The sequence below is a fragment of the Platalea leucorodia genome (assembly GCF_965183815.1).
Source record: "Platalea leucorodia genome assembly, chromosome: 5".
Classification (NCBI taxonomy): Eukaryota; Metazoa; Chordata; class Aves; order Pelecaniformes; family Threskiornithidae; genus Platalea; species Platalea leucorodia.
In genome coordinates, this window is record NC_138827.1 from 48,296,223 (window position 1) to 48,321,634 (window position 25,412).

General features: G+C 53.1%; 1 protein-coding gene across 4 annotated transcripts in view; it reads right to left on the reverse strand.

Moving 5' to 3' along the window:
- Positions 1 to 24,986, reverse strand: part of NOS1AP (nitric oxide synthase 1 adaptor protein) — a 49,491-nt gene extending 24,505 nt beyond the window's left edge. For all 4 annotated transcript variants that reach the window (XM_082314653.1, XM_082314652.1, XM_082314655.1 and 1 more), the window contains exons 1-2: positions 24,821 to 24,986; positions 14,484 to 14,555 (exon numbers count right to left, since the gene is read on the reverse strand). In XM_082314653.1, coding sequence (XP_082170779.1) covers positions 14,484 to 14,555; positions 24,821 to 24,925 — 177 coding nt within the window. In that variant the 5' untranslated portion in view covers positions 24,926 to 24,986. The remainder of the gene's footprint in view (positions 1 to 14,483; positions 14,556 to 24,820) is intronic.
- Between the last annotated feature and the right edge of the window lie 426 nt (positions 24,987 to 25,412).

Below are 25,412 nucleotides of genomic sequence, written 5' to 3' on the forward strand. Positions count from 1 at the left end.
CTCTTCCACAGTTCCTCAGAGTTTGCATTTGCACATATGGGAAAATGCGGCTCTGAGGTGCATGTGTTCATCTGAAATAAAATATGATTTTGGTTTGTACTGACAAGGTCAGTGCCTATTTTCCCATCCAACTTCAGGTTTAATTTTGGTAACCGTCTGTGACGGTCGCGAGTACTGATGGGTATAAATGGGAATCAGTCTAAAAATACCCATGTTGTGAGAGCAACGGAGCAGAGTTAAGGTTGCCAATTTGAAACAATCCCTGGATCACAGCATACCCATTTATCACACAAAATATGTTTTCCAATAACATTGACTACTTCACAATAAATTCCTTCTGCTCAGTTTGCTATTTCCTACCAGATAGTGGCCCCGATCCACTTCCTCCAACCTCCCCTCACTACCTCCAAGTTTCAAGAGTTGAGCCGGCAAACTGGGACACATACATAAGCCATCTTCAGTCCAAGCAGCTTCACAGGAATCTCAGAGAAACCAGAACTGGTAAAAATTAAGTCAAAATCAATCATAGAGTTAAAAGGGTGAAGTTCCCCTAGGTAACAGCTTATTCTCACCCCCCTCTTTTCCAGGCATCCATTTACAATATGATTTACCTCCCTTACAAGAAATCATAGAATCATCAAGGTTGGAAAAGACCCTTAAGATCATCGAGTCCAACCATTAACCTAACACTGCCAAGTCCATCTATACCATGTCCTCGAGCACCACGTCTATCCGTCCTTTAAATACCTCCAGGGATGGAGACTCAACCACTTCCCTGGGCAGCCTGTTCCAATGCTTGACCACCCTCTCGGTGAAGAAGTTTTTTCTAATATCTAACCTAAACTTCCCCTGGCGCAGCTTGAGGCCATTTCCTCTCGTCCTATCGCTTGTTACTAGGGAGAAGAGACCAACCCCCACCTCACTACAACCTCCTTTCAGGTAGTTGGAGAGAGCAATAAGGTCTCCCCTCAGCCTCCTCTTCTCCAGGATAAACAACCCCAGCTCCCTCAGCCGCTCCTCCTAAGACTTGTGCTCTAGACCCTTCACCAACTTCGTTGCCCTGCTTTGGACACGCTCCAGCCCCTCAATGTCCTTCTTGTAGTGAGGGGCCCAAAACTGAACACAGGACTCGAGGTGCGGCCTCACCAGTGCCGAGTACAGGGGCACTATCACCTCCCTGGTCCTGCTGGCCACACTATTCCTGATACAAGCCAGGATGCCATTGGCCCTCTTGGCCACCTGAGCACACTGCTGGCCCATGTTCAGCTGGCTGTCAACCAGCACCCCCAGGTCCTTTTCAGCCAGGCAGCTCTCCAGCCACTCCTCCCCAAGCCTGTAGCGTTGCATGGGGTTGTTGTGACCGCAGTGCAGGACCCGGCACTGAGCCTTGTTGAACCTCATGCAGTTGGCCTCAGCCCATCGATCCAGCCTGTCCAGGTCCCTCTGCAGGGCCTTCCTACCCTCCAGCAGATCAACACTCCCACCCAACTTGGTGTCACCTGCAAACTTACTGAGGGTGCACTCAATGCCCTCATCCAGATCATCAATGAAGATATTGAACAGGACCGGCCCCAGTACTGAGCCCTGGGGAACACCACTTGTGACCGGCCACCAACTGGATTTGACTCCATTCACCACCACTCTCTGGGCTCGGCCGTCCAGACAGTTTTTAACCCAGCGTAGAGTGCACCCATCCAAGCCGTGTGCAGCCAGCTTCTCCAGGAGAACGCTGTGGGAGACCGTGTCAAAGGCCTTACTAAAGGGTTCCACACCCCCCTGTTCCAGTCTTAAAGTGTTGTGGGGTTTTTTTTTTGTTTTTGGGGTTTTTTTTTTGGTTTTTTTTTTTTAGAAAACCCTAAAATCAGAGATTCAAAGGAAACCTGAGACACACCAGTGTATCCCCTGCTCCTGAGGCCGCTTGCCCTGCTGCCCACAGCTGCTCTGTGTGCAGGGAGATGGGATGCAGAAGCACGGCGCACATGAGGGATGCAGCCAGTGGTGCAGGAGCACACTTCCCAGCAACATCCCTCAGCTCCACCCAGCAGCTCATCAAAGCCAACAACAGGTCCCTATGCACGTGTTATTGTTCACTTCATTGGGGATTAACTAATACTGAGCTTATAAGAGAAAGCTTGGGACCCCATCCCATATCATTTCTCCCCCAGCTTGGGCGCACACAGCGATGGCTCCGAGTGGGAGCGACCGCTCGTGGGCTGGGAAAAGCCGTGTTTCTCAGCCAGGCGTGAAGGTCGGTGGAGACTGTGCCACAGGCTAGCCCCCAGCCTTGAAAACATCTCTGAACCCCTTTCAGAAATCCAAGGAAGCAATAACAGTACGGACCGGACCTGCGTGGGAGGCAGCAAGCTCCCACCTGCCTTCACACGCTGCCATCTCCGATGACCAAGCTCGGCATGTGCCAATTAACTGGTGCGTGGGTGCGTATGGGATACTGGTTGAACTGGTTGCAAAAATAACCAGGCTTTGAGCTGCTCCCTTTGGTTAATGAAAACAAGGAGTGGGCTCTGCATGCATCTGCAGGCACTGCTTTCGCACTGCTTTTCACAGCCCTGGAGATACAAGACAAGAGATGAGCCGTAGACATTTTAATATTTACCCACATCTGACTGGAATTTGTGTTATTTTTTTAATTAGATATGCATTGATTCAACCTATGCAGGCAAAGGCAGCTGGTGATGGCTCCTTGCAACCACTCTTTGAAGAAGGTAAGAAGCTACAAGAGCCTAGAAATGGCCTCTATTCATCCAGCTGACGGTGGGTTTGAACCCATGTGCTAGAATGAGCTTGGCTTAAAGAAAAGCCTTGCCATCTGCAGCAGTTCAGTCATGCCCATTTACGGTAATCCCTAATTAAACTCCTGCCTCTTTCTGGCACTGGCAAGACCTGATGCCCTGGGGACCGCAGGAGTGGCAGGTGCTGAGCAGTTCAGGCAATGCTCAGCCCCGCACCTTCCTCTGCCCCAGCAGGAAAACAAAATTTCTGTGTTCAAGATTAGCTTTCTTCCCCAAATGCTTTCTCTCTAAGACAGACCCTGCCTCAAGGCAGCTGAGATCATCCCCACCTGCATGGAAGGGGGCCAGAGGCAGGGCTGACATGGCAGAAGAGCACAGAGGCACCCCAGCTCAAGCTAAAGACACCCCAATTCCACCCCCTGGGCAGGTGACAAAGAGAGGGGCACCAAGAAAACATACCCACACAGCACTTCAGGAAGGTGTCAGCACAGCAAAGCGAGCCAACTCAGAACACGGTGAGATTTACGCCCCAAGTTGTGAAATACAGGATTTATTTAGGTATTTTTTCCTGCTCACCAAAGAGCTGCTCTCCCATAGTTGCATAAAAAACTTGAGTAAGACCAGTTGAGAAGGCAGATGAGAATAGCCAGGCAGAGGAGCGGTGACAAACTGAAGGAAGGCAAGCTGGTAGTACTGTAACTAAATCAGCAATTACGAAATTCAGACAATTAAGAAAGAATGAATGAGCAGCAGCATTAAACGCTTAGTGCATCAGAAACAAGCCAGCCCCGTGGGGCTCATTAGATGCCGGCGGTGCTCAACAATGTTTCTGGGTTGTAACTGGAGAAAAGAGGTAATTATTCATATCACACTTGTTTCATGGTTCCTATTTCAGCAATAACTAATGCAAGTATTAAAAATCATTCATTAAGTTCTACATTTCAAAGTCAACAACTCCGAATAATGTCCTTTAGAGAGATTTAGAAAGAATTATAGACTCAGATCCTTGGAAAAATTCCAAACTAATAAAAGTTTCAAGATTTTAGGTGGAGTTAGAAAACAGCCAATATAGGACTTAATGTCAAGCAAAAGGATCACAGTACAATCCAGCACAGCACTAGTTCTATGCAAGTTGAGATGCCTAACTATCTCACTAAAATTAAAAGTGTAGCTTACAAAGGTTTTAGGCTGGCTAAGAAACTTAGAGAATACATTGCTGTTTCCCCCTTTGCATGCATTTTGACAAAAACGTTATCTCTAACAACCATACAGCCCAGATTAAGGTGACAAAATCCACCTCACCGGTGGATCCCAGAAATGAAGCCATGACAGAGACAGATGACAGAATGCCACCGTGCTTGCCGGAAACCCCACAGCAGGAACACAGCAATGCTCATTTTTATGAAGGTCTGGAAGAAAACACAGGGTATTTGCTATCCAGGTCAAGTGTACAGGAATTTGGCATCTACTCATTTCAGGTTGATTTTATATGGCATTGGCCAAGCAGGCCCTCAAAGGAAAAAGGCACAGAAGCTGCATCCACAAGATGCAGAAATGCATCCTAAAAAATCCCAGAGACGTCAAAAGGTGTCATCCCAGTGGAAAAGACGCTATGAAGACAGCATGGTCCTGGTCCTGCAATGCACAGCAAAGTAGAAAGGTGAAATTACCTGAAAACATAGCACTGTTGAAATCACAGCTAATATAATACATCCCGACATAACATGTTCTGCTTTATGGTACACTTCAAAGAAGCAATAGAAAAGAGTTCAGCAAAAAGCAACAAGAACATGAGGCAGGTTTCCTAGACTCAAGTCCCAGAGGTTAAAACAAACTTGGTTTATTTAGCTTATCCAAAGAGTAGGCCAGGAGGGGACTTGTCCACAGCTCAGACGTGGGACTCGGGGAGAGCCTTCTCATGTTGAAGGCTCCTTGACTTCAGGCAAAAGCAGACAGACTGGCTGGGAGTTGAAGTTGGATCCACTCAAACCACAGAAAGACCCATCTCTTCACAGAAAGTTCGGTGGGACCCACACTCTGAATCACGCTCACCACCAGCTTTCGGCCAATTACTCTGGATTTCTCTTTTTTAAATATTGAGGATTTCTTAGCATGTATGTAGCGGTCAGCAGAGATGTGCCCTTTGTGTTTGCAGTACTGGAGAGAGACATACACATCCCCAAAGCTGCTGGGGATCAGGGAGTGTTTGAAGGAGTCCAGACCAGTCCCATCCATCATGTTAAGAGGGAGTAAGAAAATGCCACTGGCGCAAGATGCCAAAACAAAACCGGAGGCTTTGGAGGGAAAAAGAAAGGGATGGCTCTCTATAATGCATATCACTATAGGGCTGCTTTCAGTTAGAGAGTTAAGCTGAAATTTAACCATCTTTGCTGACGTTTCCTGCGGTGAATACCCACTTCAGGCCAATTTTTGCAGTTTCTGCTGAAATGGATCAGCAGTTTCCATAGGGAAGCATATGGCAAGGAGAACTGGTTTGGTTGGGTTTTTTTTTTTCCCCACCATGTTAAACTCATGCTGGTGAAGACCAAGCAACAGATTAAGAATCACTTAAATCCTCATTCTCCATCAGGGAAGCCTGGCCTGAGAAGGAAACATTTTCTTCTCTGAAAATTTATACAAATTTGGCTACATTCTTCATCTAGAGTCTTCCTCTGGGCAGACTTCACTGCAGCCTGTGAAAGTCCAATGCCTCCAAAAATCCCAGTTGAAGCACATCACTTCACCCACTGACTATCGTCCACAGGGGCAGCGGAGCAGCCAGGGACCACAGCCATGGCCGCAGCGCCGTGCCAAGCAGCAGCAGCCCTTGCGCGGCCATCGCAGCCTGCCCGCGGGGCAAGGAGGTGCGGGCAGGAGGAGGCAGGGCACCTCTAGGGCTTCCATCGCGCTCTGCATGCTACAGCCCTTCCCCGCTGGGACTGGGAGAGTTCTCATCCCCTTTATCTTGTTCTCGGCTGTGCTTGTTGTTCTGCTGTCCTACAATAGACACATCCTTTCCTCCAGCTCCCTAATTAAACAAGATCCATTCCACAGACCAGCTCACACAATAGTTTTTGCAGCCTCTCCTCTTAAACAGATGTGATCCTTTCCTCCGCTCCCACGCGCCGCAGGAACACGCCGTAACACACTCACCCTTAAAGCTCTCACGGCCACAAAACCCCGCGCCAAAATCCTTCTCACCTTGCTGCAGGCTGCAAGGCAGGCTCTGACCCTGCTCCTTCCCCTCGGCCATTTGTCTACAGCATCACCTGGAACAAATCTTCACATTGCACCAAGCCAAAACCACCAAGAATTAATTTTAGCAGTGAAGAAACTGGTGCAGGTGGCATTTTTTCACAAGGCTGCAGCTCCACGTTTCACCTGTCTTCTGAGGTGATGCGACAGAGGAGAACACTTCAACAAATTCAATCAAGGGGTCTTCAAGGGCCAGCAGAGAAGCACAAGAGCAGAAAGGATCACACACAAGAGTAGCATTTAAAGTGTTGACTTCAGCTTGGTTCAACTTTAATTCAGTTCAGTTCCCTGCGCAGGGATGCCTCCCTTGGCAAGAGTCTGACGAGTCACTTCGTCTCCCTGTATCTCAGTTTCTCATCCATAAAACAGATATTAAACATTGCTTCACCCCTGACCCTCTGCTTGTGAGGTTTTTTTACTCTTTGCTCTCCTTTTCTTAAGCTATTTCTCCCCTTCATCACACAGCAAGAGCCAGGTGTCATCTCTGGACATGCTCACGCCTGGCTGGAAGAGGCAGCTGCCCAGGATACAGCTGCCTGTCTCTCTTCTGCTCAGGTCCATGCAACATCAGCTTCAGCAGCCAGCACAAGGGAGCGTTTGGACCCCACTCCATCCCAAGAGTAAAATGCTGCCATGATGGCAGCAAACTGATTAAAGCCCTGATTTATTAAAAAACACAGGAAAATTCCATGTTGCAGTAATGCAGAAGAAAAAAACTCCAAATAAAAGCAATGCCATGGGTGTGAGGAGGCACAAACTCAAAGGGATTGGAAAAGGGGGATGGGTCCAGCTCTCCACTGTGCTGACCACGAAAGTGGTGGGAGATGCCAGGATGAGTTGCAGGCCCTGAAATCAGCCACACCTCAGTGTACTCCTCTCAAACTCGTTTTCTCCTCTCAACAACCTCTCTGGTGCCCCAGGAGCTTATTCTTATGCACAGTTAGGAATTTACTCTAAAATGCGAAGACAAGTGGAGGTGGTTATCTTTGCTAGCAAGTTTCTAGAAGCAGAAGAGACCGTCACCTCTTCGTGACAGTGGTGGAGAGCACCAAGCTGGGAGCGTTATGGATAGCGACACTGAACATGGCCCTTTCCCTCAATAACAGTACTTTCTGCAGAGGTTTATGCAAGTTAGAGAGTCAGGCAATCAAAGGCAGCTCTGTCACCTTGCAGAAGGAGCAGAGAGCTATCAAAGGATGACAGTTTCTGTAAGAACTCTTCAAACCCTCACAAACAGCAATTACCAGTGCTCTCATGACCTCAAATCTCCCAGAACAAGCTGCAGACCTCCCTCCTGACAGCCAGACTAAATCCAGTCATGCCTGTGAGCCAGAGTGTGCAACAAATCACTCCTTTCTAGGCAGTAGGAAAAGCCAGAGCAGGCATGTGGAGAGCAGGAGAGCCACCTCGGCACCACGAGCAGCTGCCGCGGCACTTGCGGCGCTTCAGACGTTATGTGCATCAGTGCTCCAGCTGCGCTGTGTTCCTGTGGAAAGCAACGTTTGCAGCGCCGGATTCCCTTGCTTCTAGTGCAGCTGAGCCCTGGCACCGAACTGGGCCTGCTGCGCTACCAAAAATGTGTGTGCAACATGGAGAGCCTCAAAGGAAGGAGCCATGGAAAGCCAGGGGCACCTCTCCAGCATGCACCAACACCCCTGCACGTGCTCTGCTGAGCCTAGCGGATAATGTAACACGTTAGTGCAATGCTTAAAGCCTGCTTGAAGAAACATTGCCAAGGAAGAACAAGCATGAAGCAGCAGGAAGAAGAGGGGACATAAAAGGGGACAAACATTTGTGAAATGACTTGGTTCTCCATGACTTTAGAGAGGGGGTGGGAGCCGGCAGAGTACTCCTGGGCTGGGAAGGAGCGATGCTAAAGGTCTGCCCTCTCCCCCACATTCAGGGAGCCTGGCAGACGTTATTCCCCATCCTCTCCCTTGAGCTCCCAGCAGATATTTGCCAATGGCTCAGACGATGGCATCAGCGAGCCGGTAACGTGACTCACCATGAGTGCCGGCGGGGAAAGCCCCCAGCCAGGGAGCGAAATGAGTCACGGGGAGACGCGGTCGGCTCTCGGAGAAGGAAGAAAGCCCAACTGAGGAAAGGCCAACCCAAGCAAACACAGGGTAAGGATGTGTGCCGGGGACATAGGGGACACGAGGCACTGCTGCCTCCCAGCTTTTTGCCAGCAGCTCCAGTCCTGCCCTGGGCTCGGTGCCTACCTGGCTCCCAGCCCTCTCACAGCCATCTGCCTGGCTACAGGCCAGCATCACCCACCAGAGGCATTGCTGCTTGTGCTGGCATGCCCAGCATCAGTTGATGTACTCCTGCCAGAGCCCTGAGCACCACCAACCCGTGGGACACCTGCCCAGAGCAGAAGGGCTGAGCATCCCAGAGAGACAGGAGGTATGGGGAAGACCACGCACCAGCATGCGCCTCCTGGATCATCAGCCTTCCCAAAGCATACTCCCCTGTGTGGGTTATGGCTGCCTTCATCCTCGCTGGGTCCACAACCAAGCTCTCTGTCCAGCTGGGAAACCCCTGCTCTTTCCCAAGCTGGACCCCCTGCCACCAAGCTCTCCTCCCCACCACAGTCTGGAGCCTGGCCACAAAGGACATGCTGCCACCCCAAGCCTGGCAGAGAATGCTTAGCTAGGGCACTGCTGAAAGCCAAAAGGCAATGAGCTTATCATGACTTATTTATCAGGACAGCTACTGGGGGAAGAGGATCATGCTCGTCCCTCATCTCGCCGGGACCCGTCGGGTTGCACGTCCGGCTGAACTCAGTCATTACTGCCACCGCGTGACCCAGCAAGCCCAGCAGACAGCTGGCACAGGCAGTACTTGCTCACATCTGCTCAGAAACGCCTTCCCAAAGTCCCTCTGGTGAGCAGTGCCCAAAGCCCCATCTCTACCCGGCTGCCTCTGGGGCTCAGACCTCACTTTTCAGCATTAATGGCTCACACCTCACATGTTCTTAAGAGTTCAGGTGCCTGCCCTCTGCAACAGGGAGTCGTTTACCTCCTGAAACTTGTGATTTTACTACACGTGCATTACAACGGAGTGTACGTACAACTCACACTACTTAACGCCGACAGTAACCTTCAAAGCTTTGCTGGAAAGCACTCGCCGCATCCCGGCCATAGTATTAAAACAGACAGCAAAGCCAGGGCCGCTACGCTTTGGCCAACTCTCCTGGAAACCATCCCTCCCCTGTGGGCAGTCTTGGTCAAAAGGCTGCTCCGGTGAATCTGGGTACCAATTTAATCAGTTTTTTGATTAAATACTAGCCACAGGATGAGATCCTGACCTATTTCACGCAATCGAGTAGGCGGCATGTTGGTAGCAATACCGGACTAGCCATTATTTTATTATGAAGTTAAGTGGCACCAGTGGTGCTGGGAGAAATACAATGAACTTGCCCGGAAACCTTCACCCTTTTTACTGCAATTGTCAGAGCACTGAAAGAGCAATTGAAATTATTACAGATATCCCTTCAGTTCCTCCCAGATCTAATACAATGTAATCTTGTTCATCTTGGGTAATCACGTCAAGTCATTAGCTCGGCGATAATTCACCTCGCGCAGAGTGCCGTGACTTGGCAAAGAGCAGGCTGCGCTCTTCAGGCAGCCAAAGCCCGAGCATCTCCTGGCCAGCCCACTGCCCGCTGCCTGCCCTGCAGGTCCCCTGCAGGCAGTCGGGGGTGGGCTGCCCCCAGGAAGGGCTCCTGCATGCAGGGCCAGCTCGCTTTCAAATCCTGCTCTGTTTTACAGCAGGGACAGCCATGCTGCTCCTTGCATGATGAAAGAAAGGAAGAGAGAGAAAAAAAAAAAAAAAAAAAAAGAAGGCATCACTGTAAATGACCTAACGCTTTCAAGAACTCACCGTGGCAGGAACAGGGGTACCTCAGAAATATTTTAATTGAATGAGCTCAAAATTATACCAGGCGCTCTACACAAATAACTGGCCAAACGCATCAATTTTCACACCAGTCCAACTGTGCATGGGGCTCGCAGAGGATGCAAATCTTGCTTTAAACAAGCTTGTTGAAATTCAGCAATTTTGCCAATTTGCTAAAATAGAGCTCAGCTATGCAAAGCAGAAGTCCCACAAAATCAGATGTACCTGACAGAGTAGGAGGTGTAGAGGAGCTAGATTTTAAAGTGCTTGAAATGCCTCCTTGTTTTGAGCCTGCAAAACTCAGCTGGACACTTCCCAGAAACAGGCTTGCAGAAGACTTCCACGGAAGCAGCTTTTAAAAAGTGCCTGTATAGGATTTCATTCTTTCTGGCATCAAAGAAAACCTGGATTAAAGCTGCACTCAGCAATCCAAGCAGCAAAAAATGGTTGATTCCAAATTCTCTAGAACAACCGCACCAAGCCCCAGCCAGGTAGCACTGGCTGCACTGGAGATATGCCAGGAGCACAGAGAGGAAAGCATTTGCATATATTTACATCATGACAACAGAAAAAAATACATATCATTGTTATCGTTGTCGTTTAGGGCCCCATGTGCTCAGCCATTCTGGGAAAGGGAAGGAAGAAAAAAAAAAAAAAAAGAAAAGATGTCACGCAGCTAGCTCAGGCACTTTAAACTGAAATCTTCAACAACTCATAGTCCTTATGGTTGGGAAGATGCATCGGTTGGGCTCTTGCTTTTCAGTACCGTAACACCCTCTTCGGTAACTGACAGCCGTACGACCCGTCCCAGACCACTCTCATGAGCTCCCATCTGAATTTCTCAAGCTTTGCCCACGACCGGCACAGAGCAGAAGAGCACTGTGGCCTCTGGGCTGCTGCTTCCCAGGAGATCCTGGGCAAGGAAGGTCCCCTGAGCTTACGCCAACAGGACAGGCTGGCTGCAGCTTTAACAACCATTTAATTACTGTTGAGCTTGGGACTTTTTGATGTTAAGGTGCCCATGGGTAACTATCTGGACTCACAGATCGGTTTCTCGCACCTTGCATCCAGAGGAGCCAAGGAGCATTTTGAAGGCCAACCTACCCCAGCAGCTTAGGGCATGAACCAACAAGGACTGGGTCACCCTGTTTTGAGATGAGGAGGAGAAGGGGTTCAGTTGTATGAACAAAAGCCCAAACACTTGCCAGGAAAACAAGCCCTGGCCTACTGTATTTATTAGTACTGACGTGGCCATTGGTGCTCTGCAGGAAAGCCAGGAGACATAGGCTTTGGAGGAAAGCTGCAGCAAATGCTCACAAAATTGCTGTCCAAGTGCATCCTTGGCATGGCTACTGTCCCGTTCCACCCAGTCCTTTGCCAGGGATTTGCACGAAGACGCAGAGCAAGTTGGGGCTGTGTCCCCAACAAGCCCAGCAAATGCAGGCAGGAGAAGCAGCAAGGCAGAGGCAGCTGGCTGAGCACCTCCCCTTCCCTCCTCACCCCCGAGCTGCCAGAATCCCGGGAATTCTCCATCATCTTCCTGCTTTTGGACAGAAACCCTCCCTCTGGCCAGCACTGGGAGGATGGCCATGCTACTGCCAGCCCTTCAGCAGGAGGGAGGAAGGGGATGGCATCCCTGCCCTGCCCTGCAACACCAACTCCCTGTACAAAGTCCCTCTCAACCCAGATCTACAAAAGGGACCAGATTTGGGCTTAATATATACATCTTGCTCTGGTGGAGCCATTCTGCCCACGGCCGTTGCTCTGCTTTGCTCTCCGGAGAGTGGCAGCAGGGTGGCAGAGCCTGGCCTGGAGCAGGAATCCCAGCAATGCCGGCTATGCCGTGTCCTCCTCTTTGCCCCCAAAGGGTCAGGTCTCCATCTAAGCAGGAAGCCGGGATCAGCCAGACCTGTGGCGCTCGCCCTCCGAGTCCTGATTGCCAGGGAGGAGAGCGGAGGCAGTGCTGCAGGAGCTGCTGCTCCTCATGGCCCGTCCCTCCCTGCTCCCAGCCCAGCACAGGCAGTTATGGGGGGCTTCCAGGGCGCTCTCCCCTTCGGGACCCCCGCTGTCGGGCAGGGTGCTTCCTCACTTCTTTGCAAGATCACTTTTTTTATCATTTAGTAAATAGAGGCAAAGCCCAGTGAGCAGCTAAGGCGAAGGCAGCACTGAGAAAGGGGAGCTGCAGCAGCAGGGGGGATGGCGAGGGTCCCCCTCCTTCACCAGCAGCGACTAACTCAGAACAAACTGGGACACAGCACTTTCCCCCTAAACCACGGACTGCATTAAAACCCGTACAAACCTCAGGGTGAGCAGCTGCTTCACACACCACATGCAGATCTGCTGCAGCTTGCACTTGAAGATCTCCCATTGCTTGCTTTCTGTGCCTAAATGAGCTTTTTCTTCCTCTGGTTTCCCCATGCCAATATTTTGGGATTACTTTATTCCTTAAAGAACACAACTACCCTTCTGCTTTAAGAAGGACACACATTCCTTGACCTCCAGCCAAACTGAAACCAGCCTCCGGCACCCAGCCCAGCCAGCAAATGCCCTTGCAACGCTGCAGTAACATCTTGCTGCTGGGTGCAAGGCCAGGGCAAAACACAGGAAGCCAGGGAAGGGCTACACACATAAACTCCCGTCAAACAAACGATCCCGGAGTCCTCTTCACAAACAGCACCCCGCAACAAATAAACAGACATTAAAAGTCTCTGGCAGAACTGATCTGCAAACTCGTGGCCTTTCAATGACTTGCATCTCTCCCGTCTTACACTAGATCAAGAAAGCCTGAGCACATGTTTCAAGCACATCAGTCATGATGAAAAACCATTATTTTACCCTAATTTGTGTCCTTCCCCCCCATTCAGTGCTTTATCCATGAATTTTCTAGACTATGCTTAAGTTTCTTTATATTGGTCAACCAAGGACGTTTTGGTGGATTTTTTTTCCTAGGGTTTATTTAAGCCCTCAAAGTTGTGCCAATCCTCCCATACCGACGTGGAATTATGTGATTTTGGGGCCGGAGCTGCATTCTTTCAAAAGTCTCATCTTGAAAGGCAGCAGAGGAAACAGCTGTTTATAAGAGCTCTTGACGGCGTAACAGTTGTTCTGTCCCAAACCTTGTTTGGAACTAAGTTGAGCAAACCTAATGCCATAAAGGGCTTCTCAACTTGCACACCAGCCACAACATTAACCACCACCGAGAGGACGGGGCAGTGGGTAGGAAAGCTGCAGAGAAAAGCCCACAAAGTATTTACACACTGAAAGTTTGAAACAGAAGAGCCTCGCAATCTGTGTCCTTGGGATATGAATACTCCTCTCCTCCTCTGGTGATGAGGAAAGGGAAAATGAGATTATAGCCAGAGCCCAGAGGAGGGACTGAGAGAGGAGCAGGGCAACAGTTGAACCCCAGTAGGGCTGCTCAGCCACGTGAGCAGGTCCAGTGCTCGTGGCACCCCACGAGGCCACCAGAAAGACAGCTCATCTATTACTCAACGCCCCTGCAACCATCTTCAGCTCCTTCCAGTTAAGAGTGTTATTCCCAGGAGAGAGCCACCCCTGGAAGACAGGGCAGACCCCTTGCTGTGACCAATAGAGCAGACCAAATTACCCACGCCTGTGGCCAAACCACCACGTTCGTTGGACCAAGGTCCAACCACTGCCCAAAGGGCTGTCTTGTGCATCAGAGAGCAGTCAAAGCTCCTGCTGTTTTAAGCCTGTGGCAGCGACCTCGCCGGGTACGTGGTTTGCTCACCTCCCAGCCCGCCCTTGAACACCTTCCATTTGTGCAGGCGAGAGGCTGGGACGCAGAGGAAAAGCTCCTCTCTTGGCTATTGGCCAAGCATTATATGGCAACAGCCCCCCGTATCCTGACTGTAAGTATTTTGGGAAGCCAGATGACTTCATTACCAGCTGACATCCCCTGACCTACTCGCTGTTAAACAAGCTCGCTGCTGGCCGGCCCCAGAGCTTGGTACTCAGCACTTTAATTTGCACATTGCCATTTACCAGGCACTAACCTGCTGGCATATCCAGGCAGCGCCCGAATTTTCACGCAGCTGAAGTACTTATGCAAGCAGTAAAACACAAACGTACCTCTTCCACGAGTAGTTTGCTGTTACCTTTGAATTGGGACTGACACATAAGGATTTCCTACGAATCGCGGACATGCTAGTTTCTGTCTGGCACCAGCAGCCCCACGTCCCACGCCCACCTTCCACCCCATCCCCGCCCCCGCAGCACACGCTCCTGCACGGGACACAGCACCGTGAGCACAGAGACAGCCCTGCCGCCACTCGGGCTGCAGCTAACGCCAGCCACGGCACACGGGATGCCCAGGTACCACGGGGCACAGCCAGTGCTTGGGGATGCTCCACACGCGATGGTGCGGCACAAGCAGCTTGCAGGCACCGTGCCTGGGTTATACGGATTCTCAGTGGAGAGAGGGATGGTGAAAAATACAGAGTTATGCATAACCTGGAGGACAGGACTTATGTGAGAGAAGGCTGTAAGCGGAGATGGAGGAGTGGTGCCCCTGCTACCCCAATGCAGAAGGGGAAGGAGCATCCTCACCACACTCACCCTGATCCGCCGCATGGCTGTCACGATCTCCACTCGGCTGTTTGGCCGTGGCACATCCAGGCTCCCAATGTACTAGGGGGAAAGAAAGAGCAGATTAGTCGAGTTTCTACAGCACTGGAAATCTCACAGTCCCAGCACAGCCTCAATAGCATCCCCGGAGGGAACTCAGGGTCGCTTCTGGGGAACAGGCGTTGTTTTGCTCACTGCATCTGAAGCCTTGCATGCCTCCCACCACGAAGCTGTTCCCTCACCACAATGTTTCAAGAATTCAGCCGCCCTTATTCTAACAATAAAATAACTTCAGTAATCAGGCCAGCAGGACTCATTCATCTGTGCCGTGATCAAAGTATGGAGGCATAATCCAATATCCCCTTGGCTGCACTGAATCATCTATTATAGACCTGGATATTGGAATATCCCTAAAATAGCTGGGGCAACCTGTCCTGTGACAGACCCTTCACTATTTAATTACAGCCCTGCCAAACCCTTTGCTGTTTTTGCAGCAATGCTGAGCCTCCAGGCCAAGCCTCCAGAATAAAGGAGCCGCTTTGCTATTCAAAGGGGACCAAAGGCAGCACTGCTGCGACCCAGCACGGAGAGATGCCGAACAAAAACCTTTTTAAAAATAAAATGGAAGAGGGCAGATTCAGAAGAAGGATCAGAAAACAGACAAGCAATGAAGAGTCAATGCAGAGCGCTAAAAACGTGTAGTTAGAAGAAAAGCGTTTTGAGTCTATTTACTAGCCCCCTGTGCTCCCACGCTTCATCTCGACACAAGCGCTGACGTAAGCCTCGGCAGTGCAGCACGGGCACTAAACCTGGCAGGGCTGTATGTTCCTGTGAATACGGCCACAACCTTTGCTGACACCGTGAAAACCCAGGTCACTGGTTTCAAGCACTAGCGCCGAGACGGGTGCTTAAATGGCCGAACACGTGCTAGGGGTCGCCGTACAGGCAGAGGCCGCAGAGAGGGGTTATTTCTCAACCGGCATCGCCGTGGGACTCCCGGCTCCTCTCCACTGGGACGCTGTTGCCACCTCTATCGAGGGCACGGAGCGGGGGCTGCACGACCACCTTGGGTTTTGTGTGTGCGTGCCGTCTCAGAGAGCCCTCCTTGCTAAGGCTCCGCGCTCACGCCCCGAACTCAACAAGCCCACCCGCACGCCGAGGCTGTCCCCAGCCGCACGGCTCCAGCCTGGGGTGCAGATGGAGGCAGGCGTCCAGCGACCAGCACTGGGCAGTTGGTGCTGAGAGTAGATGCAAAGAGAAAGGATATGAAAATAAACACCAAACAGCTGGCGTGTTCGTCACGTGCCGAGCAGGCTGCCACAGTGCAGGGCAGCTTTATGTAACCGGGAATTAAAGCCCACGATGCACGCCGCCAGCAAAGGCGGCATTAACTGCCCAGACCCCAACTGCTGAGTGCCCGACTGCAAAAGCACAAGTCTTGATAAGTTTTCAGTTGCATCCCCCAAACAGAGCCTTCCCAGCCCTTCAAAGGTTCAGCTCACATTAAGAGAGGCGTCTTTGATATCAATCGATTCCCTTTTCTTACATAAAGTCTGGAAATCATCAGAAAAAAGCAGGAGCTGAGAAGGAGGGCTGAGGCAGCCAGAGCCCTGAGCACACAGCCACCATGCAGCGTGTAAGGGAGAAACCTTTCCCTGTCTCCCTCCACCAGGTGAACGTCTTAGCTCCACAGCACCTCCCCCTCCGAGCCTCCCCATGCCGCTCATCTGCTGGGGACCACCCGGCACTGCTTCCCACTCACCTGCAAGGGAGACTTCGTAGCTTGAATTGGGAGAAGGACAGACTTTTGCTAGCCAAAGGGACAGCCAGTAGATACCTATCTTCTTCTAGCTATTCCCAACAGCATGAGGTCACTGTCATTGGAGGGGTAATCGCTTTCCTTGCACAGGTGAGCACAGAGTACAGCCATGCACAAGGACAGGGCAAGCAGTGGCAGCCATCAGCTGGGCAGGAGACGGCCCCGTCCACTGCTGGCTCCCACAGCCACATGAATTCAAGCAATGTCAACCTCCTGGCTGACAACCACAACCTTGGCCAGCAGCAACACTCAGTCATGCCCGTAATTGCATGTGCGAGCCCAGCAGGGCTGGGCTGCCCCATAAGCAAGTGATGGAGCAGAAACCAGACACTACCTTGGACCTCTTTGGATGGCTCTTCTGAAAAACTGCACCACCAGTAGGAAGTGTCTTCATGCTGTCCTACATATGCCCCTTTATTCAGCTATTCCCCTCCAGCCCATGCTTGCAAGCACCTGAACCAAGGAGCTCAGGTCACAAACCATGCAGGATTCACCTCCGCTTCCAGACCCAGGCTCCAGGGCATCCTGCTGCATCCCACACCCGGGAGCGTGGCTCCACCAGAGCCCGTGGCACCTCCAGCCCCCATGTGGGCTCACTTCACACAATTACTGTGCTCGCAGCTCCAAAAACACCCACCTCCCCCTCCACTCTGGAGGCAGGTATTTTTTGCACGTTTCACAAAACTCAACAGATGGACAAAGTCTCCCCAGATTATTTCTGCCTTCAGGGCAGAAATCACAAGCAGGAACTGCACTGCAGAGGAGTAACCCTTCACAATGTGATGAGTATCATCCCAAAAATGTGGACTTGTGGAGGTCAGCCTTTCAGCTAAATGACTATTTCCCAGGCAAGGAGCGGGGATGGCCTGAGAAACCACCCGTATTAGTGATTTGCAGGCAATAAGCGCACCAAGGGCTGCTCCTGCTCTGCTCTCCTCCAGCCCCCCTACTCACAACACCAACTTTCATTTCGGGAAGAGGTGTGGTAAAAAGCAGGTGAGGCAGACGCAAGGACCAGCAAAGCAGCAGGAGCCTCCGGGGTAGAGGACTCCCCCTTCATCCCACCCCAACGCTGAGACCCAGGGATCCCCGAGCATGGGGGCTCCCAGACCCCAGACATGGGCTTTTGCCTTCCTTTAAAATCTGTGTGCCCCAAGTGAGGTGGCAGGCACAGTGGTGGCCCTGGTCCACTCAGGGGCTGATGTCCTGGCTCCCAGGGTTCAGGCCAGCATCCGAGCCAGCAGGTCAACCCTGCGGGAAAGGGAGGCAGCAGGGCTGGGGCTGAGCCTGTGGAGGAGAAAGGAAGGCGCCCAAGACAAAAGGAAGGAAAATAAAGCTGTGTGAAAGAGAGCTGACAAAGAAAATAAACCCATGAAAGAACCCACCCTCCCCAAGCCCCCGGGAACCAAGGAGGAGGAGGAGGAAACCATATGCACATATGCAGGACACAGCTTTCCCAAATAATCGCCTCCAGATCTGTGGCCCCACCACCCTGCCAGCGGATGCGGGGCAGAGGTGGAGCCCCCCCACCTGCACCCAAGAGCCAGGCGGGATTAGGGGGTCACCGATCCCCACGCTCTGAAGGCGGGGGGCACGGCTGGCTCGGTGGGGAGGGCAGTCCCAGGCACCCCCTCCTCCCTGGCCCAATTAGGAGGAGAAAGGCCGCCTGCTCGGAGCACCAGTGAATGGGCAGCCGAGGGGGTCCCTCCTGTAACAAGGCCCTCTGGCAGCCCCACAAAGGCAGCCCTCCCATTGCAAACGGCCACAGCCACTGCGGCTGTGTCGCCCGGCGGCACGGGCAGGCAGGCACAACGCTCATATTTTGCAGGGCGCTTTCAGTCCCCTGCTCACCCTACTGCTCCTCATCCCCGTGTGTAGGACCCAGTCTTCCATCAGTCCTTCCAGGGACCCTAGAAAGGGCAGCCCCTCTCCCTGCCATTGCACAGGCTTGGTGGCCGTCACCCCTCGGGCTTCTCAGCACACGAAGGGAGCTTGCTTGCTGTCCCCCTCCCAGGCAAATAGGCTCCCCTGTCTGCCCCTGGCATGGCTGGAAGGGGCCTCCAGATGCAGCCCACACCATGCACGCTCAGCCCATGGCTTACAAAAGACCTGCCCAGTTCAGGGAAATACCAGTCCTCCCCAGGCCAGAGGAAAAAAAACCAAGAAAACAAAGGAGTGCATTTTGCCAAAGCAATGTTTGCACAAGTCACTTAGTTTCTCATTTTTCCTTGAGGTTGTTTAATATGGCTCATTTTCTGCTCTGTCAGAAATGAATTTTCTTGAGAAGGCACTCTTTCTGTGACAGCAGGTGGCAGATATTTTCGGAAAACCGAAGGCCGATCACATCCCTGACAGGGGGACACCTTCCAAGGGGTGTTGATGAGATCCCTTGTGGGTGGCGGGCAGTGGTGGGCAGTGAAAGCCTTCGTGGAGAGAAGCTGCCGCCTTCCCGAGGGAGGCACGCTGCCTCTCCGCCAGCCCGATACTGCGTACAAAGGTCAGGGCTGAATCATACCCAACTTACAGGGGAGCCTAGATTGGCTGGCTGCCGGGTTTCCAGCTTCAAAAGCTGCCCTGGGTCAGAGAGCTTGCCACAGATGAAGACCCACTGCTTCTGCAGAGGAGCTGCAGGCAGGCAGGCAGCACGGCAGCGCAGGCAGAGGAGACACGCTGGCACCAGCCCCAGGCTGGGGCATCGCACCACGGGCTACACAGCCATCCTCGGGGCCAGGAGGGCCTCGTCTGGGCAGGGGACCCTGCACCCGGGCTGGGGAGGGGTTACCCGAGGTACTGGCAGTCGGGCAGGAGGCATCAGATACAGAGCGCGAGGGTCCCAAGATTTCTGAAGAGTCCCGGGCGGCATGAGGCCACACCAGGTATTGGGGTGTCGGCCTCGTGACACACAGCTGTGCCACGAAGCAAGGGCCAAAGTGCTCAGGCACCAGTTCCCAGCCAGGCACCCTGAGCCCGGAGATTTGAAATCTCTTTATTTCCCCAGTGCCCAGGGTAACACCCAGCCTCTCTGCAGCCTGGCTGATAAGGGCTTCTCCCGGGGCTGCTGTGGTCAGGGAAAGCAAGGAGAAACCCAACTTGCTGTCCCAGTGCTCCCACTCTCCCACACACAGCCTCCACCCGGGGAGCCACGAGGCTGGGCTGGCACGGCCCCGGCTCTGCCCTGCACCCCAGGAACACCCAGCCTCGCTGGAAGGAAAGGGGGAAGTTTACTCAGACTGCAGTGGTGTGGGCTCAGAGGCCAAAACAGACGGAAAAGTCAGGATGCCAGCTGACTTCAATGGAAAAAAGCCTTGGCTTTCCAGCCTGAGCCCAGCAGACGGGTGCAACGGGCTCTCTGCTGAGCTGGAGGGCTCCAGCCCTTCCCAGTCCTCCCTTAACTGGGCTCTGCACCCTGAGGACACTGGGGTGCATCCAGCCCTGGGACCCAGGTAGTTAAATGCAGCACGTCAGACTCATCCAGAGCTACGCAACCAGCCAGCGGGCATGAACACAGGGACACCTCGTGCCAGGCACCACTGGTCAAGCTGATGTCCTAAGGATATTAGTGCTTACCTGCCTGCTGATCCTGGAAACCCTTGCACTGCCTATGAGCTGCGCAGGGGCTCGAGCACCAGCAACACAGAGCTCTGGGGGTCCCAAGACAAGACCTCAGCGCCCACCAGAGCCATGTGCACTGTACCTACCCTCCCCTCTCACCGGCCAAAATGGAGCTCACGCAACAAGGGGAGACACCTCTGCAGCAGGATACAGCCCTGCAGCAGGGACACCAGGAGCGAGGGGGTGCAGCAGCAGAGCTGAAGTTTTTCCATGCCAATAAACCAGGGCCGTCCACTCGCCCCTGTTTCCGTACCCCACCCAGCCACGCCGCCCACAGCTGCCCCCCACGCAGGGGCTGAGCTTCCTGTGCTTACACCCAGCTACAGCCTTAACAGGCGCTCGTGTACGGGATGCGCGAGATCGGAGCACTTCAGCGGCCAGAAAGCAGGGCTGGGAGCATCCCACCCCCATCACTTCTTCCTCAGGACCTTCTGGCATCTGCTGAGCCCACGCACTGCCTGGCTGGTACCCACAGTCTGGGCACACGCAGCTCTGCCAAATCCCGGCAGAGTTGGTTTTTTTTTGTTTGGTGGTTTTTTTTGTTTTTTTTTTTTTTTTTTGGCTAAGAGCTTCACTAAGCAGCCTGTGAACTGACTTAACAAGTATGGCAGAAATATGCCACTGTTTCAGATGAGAACTTTTGTGGCACTTGGGAAGGTTATTTATAGCCTTGAGCAAGCAATCCTGGGCTAAATCACACTGCATCTTTGCTCCAGGCTGTGCAGCCCTGACAGAGCACACCATACTCCAGAGCTGCCAGTACAAACAGCCCCCAGATAAAGCTGCCAAGTCTCTCCCAGGCAGCTAAAGAGGTGCAGAGCTTCACACAACCTGCCTCGGGCTTCCCAGCCCTCCAGGAAAGGGAATCTTGCTGTGAAGGGAGCCCGAAGCAGAGGAGGGGAACCGAAGACCACAATCGGAGCTGCCTGCAACTCAGCTCACTTCAAACACTTTTCTGTATGGCCCCTACATACATAAAAATATACACGAGAGTGGAAACACACATGCATTTGCTGCTTAGTGTTCACCTGAGGCTATAATCCCTTTCCTGATAAAGTGATTATCTTTGCAGCAACCGGCAGGCACTGCCAGTGCTGGCAGCCCCGGTAAGGTGGCGGCAGGTGAGCTGGAGGGGTTCATAGGAAGGGACATACTGGATCAGACTGAAGTCTCCTTCATGTCCCATCTCCAAACATAGACAGCAGCAGATGCTTGGTTCAACTTCAGTTTCCCACGCACAAAAGCAGAGAAAAGTACTGACAAACATGAGAGAAAATGCCTGGTTGCCAAGATCCCTTGGGGGGGGGGGGGGGGGGGGGGAACGGGGACCACCACCCAAACCCAAAAACCCCACCTGCTGCCCAGAACAGCAGCAATCCTCCCAAACCTCCAATCCCACGTTTATCTGCAAACAGGTCTGATATCAGGAAAGCCGGGTCTCAGCACGTCTTGTCCCAGCCCATGGCAGTCCCAGACTGCAGGCAGTAGGTCTGCCCGAGGACCACGGTTTGCTTGGACAGCCCCTTCTCCCCTTGCCTGCAGATCGGGGAGCAGCAGAGAGGGTCCTTGCACCCACCTCCCCCCTTCATTGGGAACCATGTACATTAGGGCACTATGAATGGATTAACGAGCCTAAAGACTGAAGGATTAATAGCTGTTTCCAAATAAGGGGTACTTGGTAGGCAGGCCCTTGCTCTGGACCACAAGATCTCCAGGGCAGGAGGAAAGCCCAGCACAGTGAGCTCCTGAGAGCGGCTCTAATGATGGGGGGCCAGTAACAGCTTCCCCTTGCAAACCCTGCAGCACCCAGCACCCCTGCACACAAATGGACAGCGGGTCCGGCAGTCCAATGACAAGCTCCACCACCCCATTTAATTCCCTCTACACGCTGATCTCTCTGGAGGCGTTGGAGTAGCCTGAGTCATGATTTCTGAATGCACAAAATTGCTGGTGTTGCACAAGCTGACCCTTGGGTTTTGTACTGCAGCACCAAGGCTTTGGGAAGATAAGGAGTAAGCTCACATCCCCCTCCTCCTCACCCCGACCAGAGGAGAAGTGCTGGGCAGAGAGGTGGAGGAGGACAGGAGGAGGCTTCACTCTCTACATACCCATTTATTTAACCAGAAAACCATTGCACAAGTGGGAATTTATGCCTGCTCCACTGTGCCATGCAGCACGCGGCTCCCAGCTCTTTCATCCGAATGCTTCAGCTAACTCAAGAGGCCAGGCTTTTGATTTTATTCAACAATTCAGATCACAAGACGCAGAAGAAAGCGAATGCCCTGCCTTCCCTCGGAGCCAGCTCCCCCAATTCCCAGCAGCCTGGCTGAGGCGCCTCAGGGACACAGAGAGGTTTGATGCCAAGAGGGGTGGCCAATGAAAACAGACCCAAAAGTGTGAAATGTATTACTATTCCTAAGAAGATGGAGTGGGATTTTCCAACTATTGGATTTATCTCCAGAAAATGGATTAACGTAATCCTTAGAGGACACTTCGCTCAGACTCGGTGTCCCCGTGCCAGAGGATATGGCTGCAAGTAGCTCCAGTGGGGACGAGCACACAAGTCTCCTGAAAGCATCGCATGTGACAGCACCACTTGCTTCAGAGCAAGTCCATCACTCTGTGCTTGAAAAGAGCCCAAATCCTAACTGCCTGCGGCCACCCACCCTGGGACACTGGGACTCCCTTGGGAGAGAAGCAAGGGGAACATCAGCATGGATGCCAACAGCTACTGATGAACCAAAACACGCATTACATCCACTACGTGTGCCATTTAAAGACAGCAGCAGACAGCGTAGGTCTGAGTGTTAAAATAAAATTAAAACTTAAAACAATAAATCAGTGCATACCGACTCAGGCCTGTGTTACGCCCCTGCGGTGAGCCCCAAGCAAGCTCGTCAGGAATCCCGGGCTGCTGGAGCAGAGACCGCTGATCCAGCTGCTGAGGGCTGTAACACCGGGATCCCCGCCACCCGCGCTATCAGCAATCCCAGAAGGCTTTTAGGAGACAGGCACGCGAGTCCCGGCGCCCCAGCCAAGCATTTTTCTTCTTTAATCTTCCCCCAAAGTTCTGCTCTAAATCAGAGTTCCTCATTTTTGCGACTCGCGCTGGGTGCCTGGCCAAAAGAAGAGCCATGCGGGTTTAAGCGCTCGGGATTCTTAGGGATAAAAGGAACTAAAGGAGTGTAAGCATTTAATTAATCTCCAGCAATCTAATAAAAGGATGGAGTAATTGCCTAAGCCATCTGCATTCTGCATCTGGCATCAGGAGCTGCTGGAGAAACCCACAAATTCAGAAGCTGGGTTTCATATGGATCGTGCTTGGCATTAACGTGTGCCATGGGATACAAAATAAGAGAAAGAGCAGCTAACAAAGACTAATATGCGCCACCCCATTAATGCAGCCAGACCAGCAGCATGGAAAAGAGATGAGCCACGAGCAGACCGAGGGGCAACTGAAGCCCTATCCCAGGGGTGGGTGGCTGGGCCACCCAAACCTGGCATGGAAGAGGCACAGCACTTAAACCTGGGCACACGGGATTTAGAAGGGGAGATGCTTTGCAGCCTCCCCACAGGTGGGGCTGAGCAGGTGCTGGCAGTGAAACAGCAATTGGCTCCAATAATCCAGGAGCGAAAGGCTGCAAAGCGGAATTTGTACAGTCTTCCCAAGGAAGGAGTTGCAAAGCAGGTTTAAGTTTGCTCTGTAAACAACTCCTCTGCTGTTTTGCTCTCTGCAGCACAGTGCCTGCCATGAGGGAGGCCATGGCCTCTGCAGAGGAACCCTCCCAGCCACGAGAAGAGGGGGAAATAACACAACTTTGACACCCTCTGAGGAGCTGCAGCCTTGCCCCCGGGGCACTGCACGGGATTAAATGCCAGAGCTGCGATACTTCCCCTGCCAGCACCTGTGCTCCCAGGACAACAGCGTGTGACAGATACCTCCCTCCCTGCCATTGAAAATCCGTTTTACACCTGGTTTTTTGCAAGTCAACCTCACTTGGAGTATCTCATCAGTGTGACAACCGTATCCCCCAGGAACAGCAAAGGGGGCAGGATTTTATGCTTCCCCTTTTCAGATTTCATGGCCAGCTACTTCCTGGTGTACTGCCGGCCAGCGCTACCTGCTCAGGGCTGGGCAACGTGGATGGGTCGCTTGGCTTTTTCCCAGCCTGCTGAGAGAGCGCAAGCACTCAGACTGTGGGAAGCCACAGCCTAAATGGAGTAAGAGACTGAGAGGTCCCAACAGAAAAAAAAAAAAAAAAAATAGCACTTCCTGCCAAATCCACTAGCAAGAACGGTTTATATATGTAAGGAGAAATAGCAAGCTTTTATTTCGGGCGGGCAGCCCTGACCTCTCGCACTGCACTGCAAATGGCATGCAGTTCCTCCGTCTGCTCACACGGTGAGTTTATCCCATCAGAGGAGCACCAGGGTACAAGGCATCCTGCAGGACACCAGCCGTCCCCATCACGCCGGCACTCCAGCATTACCCACAGCGCTGGAAATGCAGAGCAAAGCCCGAACCCTCCGCTCTTTCCCGGGAAGATGCACACAGTCCCTGGCTCTCCTGGGCCAGCGTCCCCAAGCAACACCACGCCGAGCCAAGGAGGGATGCAGGGCCAAGGAAGGAAAGCAGCAGGGTGACCCCGCTCCAGCTCGACCCATCCATCGAGCTTCGACATCCTTACGGGATGGGTGGGAAGCCTCACCCAACTCTTTGCAGTCGAGTTTGGGGGAGAGCAGGCAATGCCAAGGGGGAAAGCGGAGAAAACCCAAGGCTGTGCGAAAAGAGAGCTGGAAAACAGGGAATCCCGGGGGCCGGGGTGCAAGCGCTGGGCAGGGACTCCCGCGGACCCCCCGCCGGTCCCCGCGGCCCCCCTCCGCGCCCGCTGCCCACCTTGGCCTCGAAGCAGATGCCGTGCTGGAAGGCGTCCTCGTTGTGCAGGGGGATGCGGAGGTCGTGCCGGTCATCCACCAGGTTGTACTTGGACTTGGCGGGCATGGCGGCCCCGCGGCGGCCGGGCTGCCCCTGCAGCGCGCCCGGCGCCGCCGCCGCCGCGCAACCTCCGCCCCTCGCCGCCGGCCGGCCCCGGGGCGGGGACGCGCCGCCGCGGAGGAAAGGAGAGGAGGGGAGGGGAGGGGAGGGGAGGGGAGGGGAGGGGAGGGGAGGGGGGTCTCGGAGCGCGGGTCTCCGCACCCCTCCTCTTCCAGCGGGGAGGGGCAAGGAAGCGCGAAAAAATGAGGACCCGAAAGGGGCGCTGGGGAAGGCACCGCTGACATCTAGTGCGCGGTGCCGGGTCTGCAGCCCCGCCAAAGTTTAAAATAAAAAAAAGCCTCGCAAGCGGTTACGGTGGGGGCCCCGCTGAGCCCGGGGCGCGCCGAGCCGCGGGGGAGGCCGCGCCGCCTCCCCGGGGCGCACACGGCGCAGCCCGCGGCTGGGAGCGGGCCCCGGGCGAGGCACCCCCTGGGCGGGAGAGCCGGGGCTGCTG